Genomic DNA, 12,650 nt, shown 5'->3' on the forward strand with positions numbered 1-12,650 from the left:
CACATTAAACAACTTTTATAAAAAATAACTTGAGTTTTCTTCATTGAAAGGTTTTATGCAACAAGGCCTTAGGATTCTTTTCTGTCCATACCCATGAACACCACATTTTTCAGATTAATCTCACAAACCTTAGCAATGACTTGATCCCTGACGTTAGGGTAGTAGAATCGACACCAAACCTCAAATGGTATACCTCCAGCATGGCCTCCTACTCCTGCACAGGCTGTAGGAAAAGATTTATAGAAACAATAAAAAAATTCTTCAGGGTATGGGAACATTAATTGATAATTCATTACGTGTTAAAAATTCATATGAAAAAGGGGTGGTATTTTTTTTAATGTTTTCATTAAATCAAAGTTATCTGGGATTCAAAAGTATTGACAGTTATAGTTAAGTTGCTATGATTATGGTAAATACCATGGAAACCTAGATTTGATTGGCTGCTCAGCCCTGTTACCACAGAAGTAATGGAAAGGTTTTGTAACTATAAGTCCTTAATGAAATAGATTCCAGATAATGTATACACAGACAAACAAATGTTCAAACATGAACTGTAGAGCTATTTTCAAATGGCTTAGCAGAGTATCAGGGGTGTGAGTGGTCACAAATAAAACGATCTGAAAAAAAAGCTAGTGTTGAAAAAGTCTGGAATAGAAAGAGCTCCCATACTTTCTTGTACAGAGGTAAGCCAAAAATAGGCTGAAATTAAGCTGGGAAAAAAGCAGCTAAAAATCAGCTGAAAATCTGAACTCTCACACCCCTGAGAGTATCAAATAGAACAAGAATGCTATAATCAGTATCATTCTTTGGTTGGGTTGAAATGTTATTAGCAGTATTACCTGTGAGAAGTTCCCTTTGTACTGGAGTGCCTTGAACCAAGACTATCCTATGTCTGCATACATCATTGAATACAGGATCAGGAACACATAGAGTAGTAGGAGTACGGTGAGGTCTGAGAGTTAGACTATCTACAGGACACAAAAAGAAAAGGTATTGTGAATACGGTGAATAAACCAAATTTTACCGACAAATTAAACACACAAAGTCATATTTATGTAACATATTAATGATTGAAATTCGAAATGTAATTGATCATTTAGGATACTTGGAACTGATTATGTGTAGATATGATGTTTATTTAAATCTATAATCCTCTTGAGAGTTACATAATAAGAAAACTAGTGTAACACTTGGTTACTTGGTCCTATGTAAAAACTAGCTTACACTTTGCTATGTTTCTAAACATTTTATTTTCAAAGGTCTAATACTGAAAAATCAAGTAAGTATAAAGACATCAGCCTGTTACAAAAAAATTATGTTTTTAACATTCTACCCCAAAATCACAAATTAACTGGAAGCAATACCAAGTAAATTTAAAATGACAACTTACTGTCTTGGAGTAGACCTCCAAACTCCTGCTGTTGCTGTAATTGATGTTGTTGATGAGGAAAGTGATATTGAATGAAACAATCAGCCTCTCCCCATACTGAGTCTTCAAGCTGAGGCAAACCCTGGATGCTTTCAATGACTACCTCAAAGACATGTTCAACTAAAACAGAGAGAGAAAGAACGAATTAATGGAATATGAAAGTCAATATTAATTGACAAATAGTGTAAATCATGTAGAAAATAAGAGACAAGAAGAAATAGTGGAAGAGTGAGGATACAGAATGAGAAGACAGAGGGAGAGAGAGAGAGAAAGGGGATTACAAATAAAATAGAAGATAACAGACAGATATAGAGGATAAGCACAGTATCAGAGGAAGAAACTTGAGAGAGGAGAGAGACAGACAGACATGATAATCACATAACAAATTGGCAAGATAAAGAGACTTTTACAAATCTTGTCAACTTTATATAATTCTTTAAAAAAAAGGCATGATCAATTTATATCAAATTCTGATAATACAATATTCTCACCTGCGCCTGTGTCTTCTACTTCTTGATCGGCAGTGTGAACACTAGCTCTGAAATAAAAAAACAAAAAAATTAAACGTTATATAAATATTCAAATATTCTTAGAACTTTTTCTCCATCTAAAAAATATATTCAAATGATAAATAATAAAAATCTAGATTTGTCACATAAGTATTAATAGGTTAGAATATATCACTGTACACAGTACACCTGAATAGTACAAAGACGTAAGCCCAACAGATAAATTTGCATCATAGATCATATGTCCTTTCTCACTGCTTGTTTATTACACATTCCTCCTTGTTTACAAATTTTGCCAATTAAAATAGTTCATAGTACATTTCTTAAAGGTATCTGGTAGATGTCTTGTAAATTACTAGTAGATTGCAATTTACACATTACTCAGTGAGTGAATTACAGGAACCTCATTGTAAATTACACTCAGAGAATTTCCCGTAATGTACAACCTGTCAATCAATCAAACGCACCTGTGAAGTTGACTGACCTACTTCTCCTCAAAACCAGTCAAAACCGGTTTACAGATGAAGAAGTGAAGTACTATTTTATCCATATTCCAATGCTGTGATAATTTTCAACAGACTTACAATGACTGATATTTTATCTTTAACATAATGAATTAAAAAGAAACAGCTGAATACATCAGATAAGAAGTGTAAGTATCTTTTGCAAGTAAAAGATCTTTATTCAAAAATCAAAGAATAATTGTGTTCACCTCTCTCCATAGTGCACTGGTCTCTCAGGTACATCAGTAGCATCTCGTCTGATAGATTTCAACCTCTGTAAAGCAGAAACCTGAAAAAAGAGAAAATCATTAACCAAATTAAGATTGATTATCAGTTTCAGTTGAATGTAGGGCAGGTGCACAACAAAACTTGTAAAAATAAAGCAATAATAATTATGATGATACTAATTAATAATAATGATAATAAAAATAATAGTAATAATAATAATAACAATCTTTAATCTAATAGCTTTTATATAGGACATATATATCATCAACCATATCAACCATAATACATCAAGACGTCTCTATGCTCTTTACAGATATATTATAATCCCAGTCATCTGGTCCTGGCATGCCCACATACAATGATAATTTCCTATGTGTATTAATTACAAATTTGGGGCACTGCTGTTAATTATTTATGGGACTTTTATGTATTGAATGCATAGTAAATAGGCAAGAATGCTCCAATGGAAATTTATTATGCATATACATTATAACATACATCCTTACCTGTTGCTGTGATCCTAGAGCTAGGAGTATGGTCAGCTGTCCACAGCGCTGACCAGTGAAGGGGTCATTTATTGGTATTTCATTGTCTACAGCTACAACAGGATACTGAACTGGAATAAGGGTTATAATATGAATAAAGGTAAAATCGTCAAAAGAGAAAACATTGGAATTCAAATAATGTTTTTAAGATAAATAAGCAATTTTCATTAACTCTTAATACCCCATTCATATATGCCTAATATATATTTAGCTGCTATATTACTGCTATAGTGTGTATTTTATCCCTAGTCTTAACACTGTTGCAATGAGAGTGTACAAAAAGAGAAAATAAATTTTTAGTTTTACTAGGAAAAGCCTTTCCAATAATACAGTTAATTTTCCTTGCTGACATCAAGCATAGTCCCCTTTTTCCCCTAGGGAAAAGGTGAACTATTTCTTTTTCTGCCCCCCCCCCCCCTCATGCACACTCAAGATGCACGCACTGTACATGGAAGCTCAAGTCATATTGTGTGCATCTCTCACTGATGAGCCAGGTCTGCAAAGCTAGCTATCATATATCCAAACAGTTATAAATCACATTAACAGCTTTCATACAGTTCATGGTTTTCTCATTGCAATATTTTAGCAACATTGTATTATGTCTAAATTTGGATATGCACCATTGTGTCGACAAAACAGCATACTCCTCTTATTTTTTCCAAAGGGACAGTGTATACAATTTCATAATGTAAGATTAAGACATTGACAAATTTACTATACGTTTCATTGAAATGAAAACTATTGCAATTGTTTTTAAAATGGGACCTGGTGACTAATCAAAATATTTTACATTTTAACAGTTTTTTGCTCAGGCAAATTAAAAAAAAATTATATTTTGCTATAACAGATCCCTGATTCGAAGACAAGTCCTACCTGTGACTTGAGCAATGTCTTGCCAATTCTTTGGTCTCTATACGACATGTAAAGCTGATGTAAAGGGAGCTTGGCAATACCTAGTAACTGTGGAAAAGAATACCAAGATTTCATTGAATATGGTGGTATTAAACACAAGCATTCAAAACATGGATGAAATAAAGTTTGGAATGATTAGCAAATGTGAAAGAATTGTTACGATACTGCAACAAATAACAAAGAAGATTTTTAAATATAAAGTTTCAATTTTCCTTTTTTTTTATTACAGGAAATAATTATACATAAATAAAACAAATAATGATCTTACATAAATCTCTTGAAGTGTCCGATGTAAAATCCCGAAGTGATGATACTATATCCAAGTAATAATCCAAATGATAAAATCCCAGTTGACTGGCGAAAATTCACAATGATGGCGATGATGAAACTGATGTTGAAGTCCGATGAATAATAAAAGTCACTGTAACGAGTTGAAATGTCCGTGAAGACGATGTTGATGATGATTAACAGTCAATTTCAGCAATCCATGGGTTGAAGCGTGTTCATTGAACAGGTTGATGATGTTGATGATCTCGATGAGAACTGATAATTTCTCTCTCAAAATAACTGCAAACAGTTCATTGATGCATAAACTGCTCTGATCTGATCTGGTGAAGTGATCTCATATGATGTGATGATCAAGTGATCTAATATGATGTGATGTGATCTCCTGCTCTCATATGATGTGATGGTGTGATGATGTGATGATAATCTTGAAGAATCCGCCAGCTTTATATAGTTTGCAGCTATTCTTCTAGAATTCACTATTAAGGAAGGTTCTAGCATTTTCTTTAAAAAAACTTTCTCCTTTCAGGAGCAGTCAAAATCCAGAACACTCTTGAATGACCTCATTGAAATCAAGAGTGTCAATAGCATAGCTAAGCCTATTGTTCCTAATCTCTATTCAGAAATAACAATACAACTCCTTGGCCTTTTAAATAGGCAAGGCCTGCATAATAAAAAGACATTCTTGAATGTTCTTTACAATTCTTGGCTAACCTTAAAGGGAAATAACTAATAGATGAATGTAATTGCTTTTACAATTCTTCTAAAATTATTCTTATATGTAACACCTCCCCCACCGGGAAAAGAAAGCTTTACCGTAGTAAAGGTTTCTTTATGATTACTTTTTCTTTTAACTGTTCAAAGTCATCTTGATAAATCATTTACATTTATCGTGTACAAAAATATAGTACTTAACGAACATGTTAAAATAAATGAACATCAAAGATGTTTTCTTCAAATGACACACTTGGTCAAAATCATGAATAATTTCACTTTTTATACTCTTGATAGAGCATCAGCAATTACATTATTCTTTCCCTTTATTTGTACAATTTTCAAAGGGAATGGTTGGAGCATTAGGCTCCATCTATACAGTCTTTGATTCTTTGTTTTGAATTTCTCCAAAAACACAAGAGGATTATGATCTGTATAGACTGTAATCTCTCCATTGGTTAGATACACCTCAAACTGCTGAAGGGCTAGTACGAGACTCAGGGCCTCTTTTTCAATAGTTGAGTACTTCTTCTGAAATCTATTGAGTTTCTTAGAGAAGTAGCACACTGGTTTTTCGATGCCTTCTTCATCTTCTTGGAGCAATACTGCTCCTACTCCAACATCACATGCATCAATTGCTACTTTGAATGGCTTTGTGAAGTTTGGAGCTGCCAAAATAGGCTCATTCACCAAAATGGCCTTTAATTTCTCAAATGATCTTTGACATTCGTCAGACCAAACATACTTCACTTTTGCCTTCAGCAGGTTTGTCAGAGGACTAACCACTGTACTGAAATTTGGAACAAATTTCCTGTAGAAGTCGCTCATACCTAAGAATCTGAGCAATTCTTTCTTAGTTGTGGGAATTGGGAAGTCTAAGATAGCTTGTATCTTGGCTTCTCTTGGTAGCACTTGCCCTTGACCAACCACATGACCAAGATATGTGACCTTTGCCTTGGCAAATTCACTTTTCATCAGATTCACTACTAGATTGGCTTTGTCCAGCCTGTCAAACAGTGCTCTCAAATGATTCAGATGATCATTCCAAGTATCACTGTATACTAGGATGTCGTCTATGTATACGACACAATTGTCAAGTCCGGCAATCACTTGATTTGTCAACCTTTGGAAGGTTGCTGGGGCATTTTTCATTCCAAAAGGCATGACTTTGCATTGAAATAAGCCTTCGGGTGTGACAAAGGCTGATATCTCTTTGGCTCGGTCAGTCAGTGGCACTTGCCAATATCCTTTAAGCAAGTCTATCTTTGTGATATAGGCAGAATTTCCAACCCTATCAATACAATCTTCTAACCTAGGAATTGGATACGAGTCAGTCTTAGTTACTGCATTTACCTTCCGGTAATCAATGCAAAATCTCTGAGAGCCGTCTGGCTTTGGAACCATTACAATGGGAGAACTCCAACTACTCTGACTCGGTTCGATTATGTCATTATCTAACATAAACTGTAATTCCTTATTCACCATTTCCAACTTGCTTGGATTGAGCCTATAAGGATTCTGTTTGATAGGTCTTACATCACCTACGTCTACATCATGTACAGTTAAAGGTGTACGACCTGGTTTGTCTTTACATACATTCTCATATTCTCTTAACAGGCCAGATATATCATTTCTCTGATCTTCAGGCAGGTGTTTTAATGCCTCATCCATGTTTCCTAACATCTCTGAGTTAGACAACTTTACACCACATGGTTCGTTCTTAGATACATCTGTATAAGACAATTCATTATCTGTCTTTTCATAGCATTCTTCTTCATGTACATTTACATGTTTTTCTTCTTCTTTGACCTGTGTTGTACCTATTGGCTGACTAGCCTCTCGCTCAAAGTATTCTTTTAACATGTTTACATGACAAATTCTTTGAGACTTTCTTCGATCAGGGGTACTGATCACATAGTTGACATCATTCAATTTCTTTTTGACTATGTAGGGACCACTAAACCTAGCTTTCAAGGGCTCACCTTGCAAAGGCAACAACACTAATACTTTGTCTCCAGGCTTGAAACTTCGCTCTTTTGCATTTTTGTCAGCTTGAGCTTTCATTTTTCCCTGCGACTCTTTCAAGTGTTCCTTAGCCACATCACAAGCTTTTGAGAGCCTTTCTCTAAACTTTGACACATAGTCTAGAAGGTTTACATCATCATTCTGAACCATAAACCTCTCTTTGATAAGCTTTAGGGGACCCCTAACCTCATGACCATAGACCAATTCAAATGGACTGAAACCTGTGGACTCATTCGGGGAATCCCTAGTTGCAAACAGTAGGAATGAGATCCCTTTATCCCAGTCATCGGGATAGTCTTCACAATAAGCCCTAATCATGGTCTTCAAAGTCTGATGATAGCGTTCTAACGCTCCTTGGGACTGTGGGTGATAAGCAGAGGACTTGATCTGCTTTATTCCCAACTCCTTCATAACTTGCTGAAATATTCCTGACATGAAATTTGACCCTTGATCAGATTGAATTTCCTTCGGCAGACCGTACCTAGTGAAAAACTGCACTAACGCCTGCACCACTGTCTTTGCAGTGATACTTCTCAAAGGTATCGCCTCTGGAAACCGTGTAGACAAGTCCATAATCGTCAGGAGAAATCTGTGACCCGACCTCGTTCTGGGTAAGGGTCCAACACAATCAACAAGAACCCTAGTAAAAGGTTCATCAAATGCAGGAATGGGTATCAATGGAGCAGGCTTGATAGAAGGCTGTGCCTTACCAATAATCTGACATGTGTGACATGTCTTACAGAAATGCACAACATCTTTGTGCATCTTAGGCCAATAGAAATGCCTCATAATTCTATCTTCTGCCTTCCGAATACCGACATGACCTGCCATAGGTAACTCATGAGCCATTTTCAGAATATCTGTGCGGTAACAAGGAGGAACTACAACCTGGTGAATTATACACCAATCTTCATCAGCTGGTCTCCGGGGAGGTCTCCATTTCCTCATCAAAATGTCATCTTTGACATAAAAGCACTCAGGAACCTTATCAGCCTCAGCCTCAGAACATGCTTTTTGTGACAAGCTTTTTAATTCTGGGTCTGCCTGTTGTGCCTGTACTAGGGAGGATTTACTAAACAAACTATCATTGTTAGCAACAGAGCCTTCAACACTATCCCCATTCAAATCCTTGAAAAAGGTTTCAGCTAACCAGACATCAGTACTCTCCTCTACATCAGCAGATTCCGCATCATCCTTTTCAGCTCTACGAGTCTGAGACCTAGTAACAACAAAATCCGGGAAAATCCCAGGAAAATCTTCCTGCAACAATTCAGTTTCAGCTACCTCAACGGGCTTTTCCGAAACCACTGGAGATGCAACAACTTTATCTCCAGCCAAGTCGTTACCTAACAAGAAATCAACACCTTTCATGGGTAATTCTGGAACGACACCAACAGTCACAGGACCACTAACTAGGTCACACTTTAAGTCGACCTTATGCAAAGGAACCGACATGAAATTTGGGCCAATACCTTGAACTAAGACGTTGGCATTCTCTGAACTCTCCGGAGGAAGAGCCGAATCCCTGGCACCATCAGGGACTGTGCAGCCCCAGTATCCCTAAGGATCACCACTGACCTACCAGCAGCACCAGTCGAACAAGGGGATACTTCACCATCATGCAAAAAACTTCTAAAAGTTTCATCAACCTGTTTGACTTTATCAGCAAATACTAGAGAAACACTCTCAACATCTCGATTGGGCTCTGATGGAACAAACTCCATCGAGGGAACACTTGTTTGCTTGACAAAACCCATGTCTTTCTTAACTTTGGTTGGCATTCCAACCAATTTCCAACATGATTCTTTCAAATGTCCCGATTTATGACAATGAGTACAAATTTTGGAACTACGAATCTCAGACCTTTTGGTTGATTCTGTGCCCCCACTAGCCTGATTCTTGTTAGCGTCTTTGTCCTTGCTTGCATATTTTCCCTCACTAGGTTTATTGTGGGATTCAAATGACCCTTTACCTTTCTTTTTCCAATAATTCTTGAAAGGAGGCCTATCTCCACTACCCTTATGTGTGACCTCAAATTCATCAGCTACTATGGCTGCTTTACTGACTTCAGTAACTCTATGGTCATCTAAGTGAGATTTAATGCCAAAAGGAAGACTCTTTTTGAATTCTTCTAGGAGGACAACTTCCCTAAGGTGAACAAAATCTTTGTCAACTTTCAGTGATCTGTACCACTTATCGAACATCATTTCTTGTTCCCTAGCAAATTCAACATACGTCTGGCCTGATTGTCTTTGCATGTTCCTAAATTTATGTCTGTACGCTTCTGGTACCAACTCATATGCATTGAGAATTGTTTCTTTTACTGTAGCATAGTCACATGATTGCGTTTCAGAGAGTGAAGAATAGACTTTTGCAGCCTTTCCAACAAAAACACTTTGAAGGAGAAGAGTCCAGTATTCCTCGGGCCAATTCAGTCTCTTGGCCACTTTTTCAAATGACACAAAATATGTATCAACTCCCTCTTCATCAAATTTTGGCACAAGGCGAATGTTTTTCGCCACATCAAAGCCTTGGGGAGGTTTATCTTTAACAGAGTTAGTATTTGCATGAGCTAACTCCATTTCTTTCAACTTTAACTGGTACTCCAATCTCATTTTCTCCATTTCAATGTTTTCTCTCATTTTCATTTCCTCCTTTTCAAGGTTTTCTTTCATTTTCATTTCCATCTCAAACTTTGCCAGTTGAATCTGAGCATCATCTGAAACAGTAACAGAAGTTTCAGACTCCTCTGTAAGCTTCATGTGACTAGATAACAAGTCAATTATCTCTGCCTTCTTTAATCCTGGGGCTAGAGATACACCCAAATGATCACAAACTGTTATCAAATCATCTTTCTTCAGTGACTTCAAATGATCATATGACAATTCTGTCTTTGCAAGAAATTCTTCAACATCAAATGTAGCCATAGTGAATATACACAAATACAAGCAAGTAATAACACAGTACAGTATATTCTAGAACTTTCCAAAATGTTTCCAATTCAAATTGGCTTTTGTTTTAAATTGACTTTCGTCTCAAATTGGTTTTCGTTTCCAGAAAAACTGTTTTTAGTTTCAAATTGTCTTATACAAATTTGGTTTTCGACTCCCGGACAACTGGTTTTAATTTCAAATTGGCTTATACAAATTTGGTTTTCGACTCCCGGACAACTGGTTTTAATTTCAAATTGGCTTATACAAATTTGGTTTTCGTTTCAAATTGCCTTGGCTTGTACAAATTTGGTTTCCGTCTCCCGGACAAGCCCCCAAAATTATTTGTTACGATACTGCAACAAATAACAAAGAAGATTTTTAAATATAAAGTTTCAATTTTCCTTTTTTTTTATTACAGGAAATAATTATACATAAATAAAACAAATAATGATCTTACATAAATCTCTTGAAGTGTCCGATGTAAAATCCCGAAGTGATGATACTATATCCAAGTAATAATCCAAATGATAAAATCCCAGTTGACTGGCGAAAATTCACAATGATGGCGATGATGAAACTGATGTTGAAGTCCGATGAATAATAAAAGTCACTGTAACGAGTTGAAATGTCCGTGAAGACGATGTTGATGATGATTAACAGTCAATTTCAGCAATCCATGGGTTGAAGCGTGTTCATTGAACAGGTTGATGATGTTGATGATCTCGATGAGAACTGATAATTTCTCTCTCAAAATAACTGCAAACAGTTCATTGATGCATAAACTGCTCTGATCTGATCTGGTGAAGTGATCTCATATGATGTGATGATCAAGTGATCTAATATGATGTGATGTGATCTCCTGCTCTCATATGATGTGATGGTGTGATGATGTGATGATAATCTTGAAGAATCCGCCAGCTTTATATAGTTTGCAGCTATTCTTCTAGAATTCACTATTAAGGAAGGTTCTAGCATTTTCTTTAAAAAAACTTTCTCCTTTCAGGAGCAGTCAAAATCCAGAACACTCTTGAATGACCTCATTGAAATCAAGAGTGTCAATAGCATAGCTAAGCCTATTGTTCCTAATCTCTATTCAGAAATAACAATACAACTCCTTGGCCTTTTAAATAGGCAAGGCCTGCATAATAAAAAGACATTCTTGAATGTTCTTTACAATTCTTGGCTAACCTTAAAGGGAAATAACTAATAGATGAATGTAATTGCTTTTACAATTCTAAAATTATTCTTATATGTAACACCTCCCCCACCGGGGAAAAGAAAGCTTTACCGTAGTAAAGGTTTCTTTATGATTACTTTTTCTTTTAACTGTTCAAAGTCATCTTGATAAATCATTTACATTTATCGTGTACAAAAATATAGTACTTAACGAACATGTTAAAATAAATGAACATCAAAGATGTTTTCTTCAAATGACACACTTGGTCAAAATCATGAATAATTTCACTTTTTATACTCTTGATAAAGCATCAGCAATTACATTATTCTTTCCCTTTATTTGTACAATTTTCAAAGGGAATGGTTGGAGCATTAGGCTCCATCTATACAGTCTTTGATTCTTTGTTTTGAATTTCTCCAAAAACACAAGAGGATATGATACTGAGAGCACTTGGCAAAAATTGTATCAAGTGCTAGATACATGGAGCAATTGCATATTGATTTCATATCACTTGAAATTGATTTGAGTTGTAATTTAACCACCCCTCCCCTAGTTTGAGGAAAAAGATAAGTTTGTAGTTCTCTATCTTACCTGGTCGTGTTGAGCAGATGTCTTTTTATCCCAGACTTCAATCACAGTGAAATTATTTCTCATTCTCTCCAGGAGTGACTGGGTCAGAAACACTGGAGATACCTAAGAGAGCGAAGAAAAAAATAAATGTTGCAAATACATCTAGTTCTTCTTATTCATCTGTCTCTGAGCTCCTGCCCCTTTATGATTGATTTACCTTAAACAATTATTTTGCCATTTACTTAGAGAATGTTTCACTTGATTCAAACCCATCCCTACTCTATGTAGTTAAATAAATTGTATTTCATAAATTTAAACTTGATTAGTTTCAAATTAATATTTGATTCGAACCAATTTCTACATATTTTACAGAAACAGTACCTTCTAATTCCATATTCTTTTTTCTTTGTCTTGTTCTTCATTTTCATTATCTTTACATACACATGTTTCATTACTGAATCAGTTAAACAATATCTCCTCTTACTAACGATCTTCAACAGGCTGCAATGTCTTAGTGTTTATTCTCTTTCCTACATTTGAAAATAAACATGAATCAATGAACTTTCGCCCCACATAGAAACAAATAGGGAAGATCAACATGGAATGAATTACCTGCACATAGTCAAAGTTTGGTTGAGTGGTTCCCCAACACACATCAGACCTAGCTGCATCATCCAACCAGAACATACGACCAACCAAGTAGGTATTATGCACCAGTCTGTCTCTTCCTCCTGGGATGTATACATGATATAGGAAGAGCATGTCTGGTAATATCATATCTTTATCAATCATGTTTTTCTTGTTTATGTGATATCAATAA

The 12,650-nt window shown here is 35.7% G+C and overlaps 1 protein-coding gene across 1 annotated transcript in view; it reads right to left on the bottom strand.

The window, feature by feature from the left end:
- LOC121407120 (C2 domain-containing protein 3-like) overlaps positions 1-12,568 on the bottom strand; it is a 29,864-nt gene extending 17,296 nt beyond the window's left edge. The window contains exons 1-9 of the mRNA XM_041598053.1: positions 12,443-12,568; positions 11,852-11,953; positions 4,088-4,174; positions 3,176-3,280; positions 2,651-2,730; positions 1,921-1,967; positions 1,391-1,549; positions 840-968; positions 129-223 (exon numbers count right to left, since the gene is read on the bottom strand). Of these exons, the coding sequence (XP_041453987.1) occupies positions 129-223; positions 840-968; positions 1,391-1,549; positions 1,921-1,967; positions 2,651-2,730; positions 3,176-3,280; positions 4,088-4,174; positions 11,852-11,953; positions 12,443-12,517 (879 nt within the window). The 5' untranslated portion in view covers positions 12,518-12,568. The remainder of the gene's footprint in view (positions 1-128; positions 224-839; positions 969-1,390; positions 1,550-1,920; positions 1,968-2,650; positions 2,731-3,175; positions 3,281-4,087; positions 4,175-11,851; positions 11,954-12,442) is intronic.
- Between the last annotated feature and the right edge of the window lie 82 nt (positions 12,569-12,650).

Source organism: Lytechinus variegatus, chromosome 1, assembly GCF_018143015.1.
Source record: "Lytechinus variegatus isolate NC3 chromosome 1, Lvar_3.0, whole genome shotgun sequence".
NCBI lineage: Eukaryota > Metazoa > Echinodermata > Echinoidea > Temnopleuroida > Toxopneustidae > Lytechinus > Lytechinus variegatus.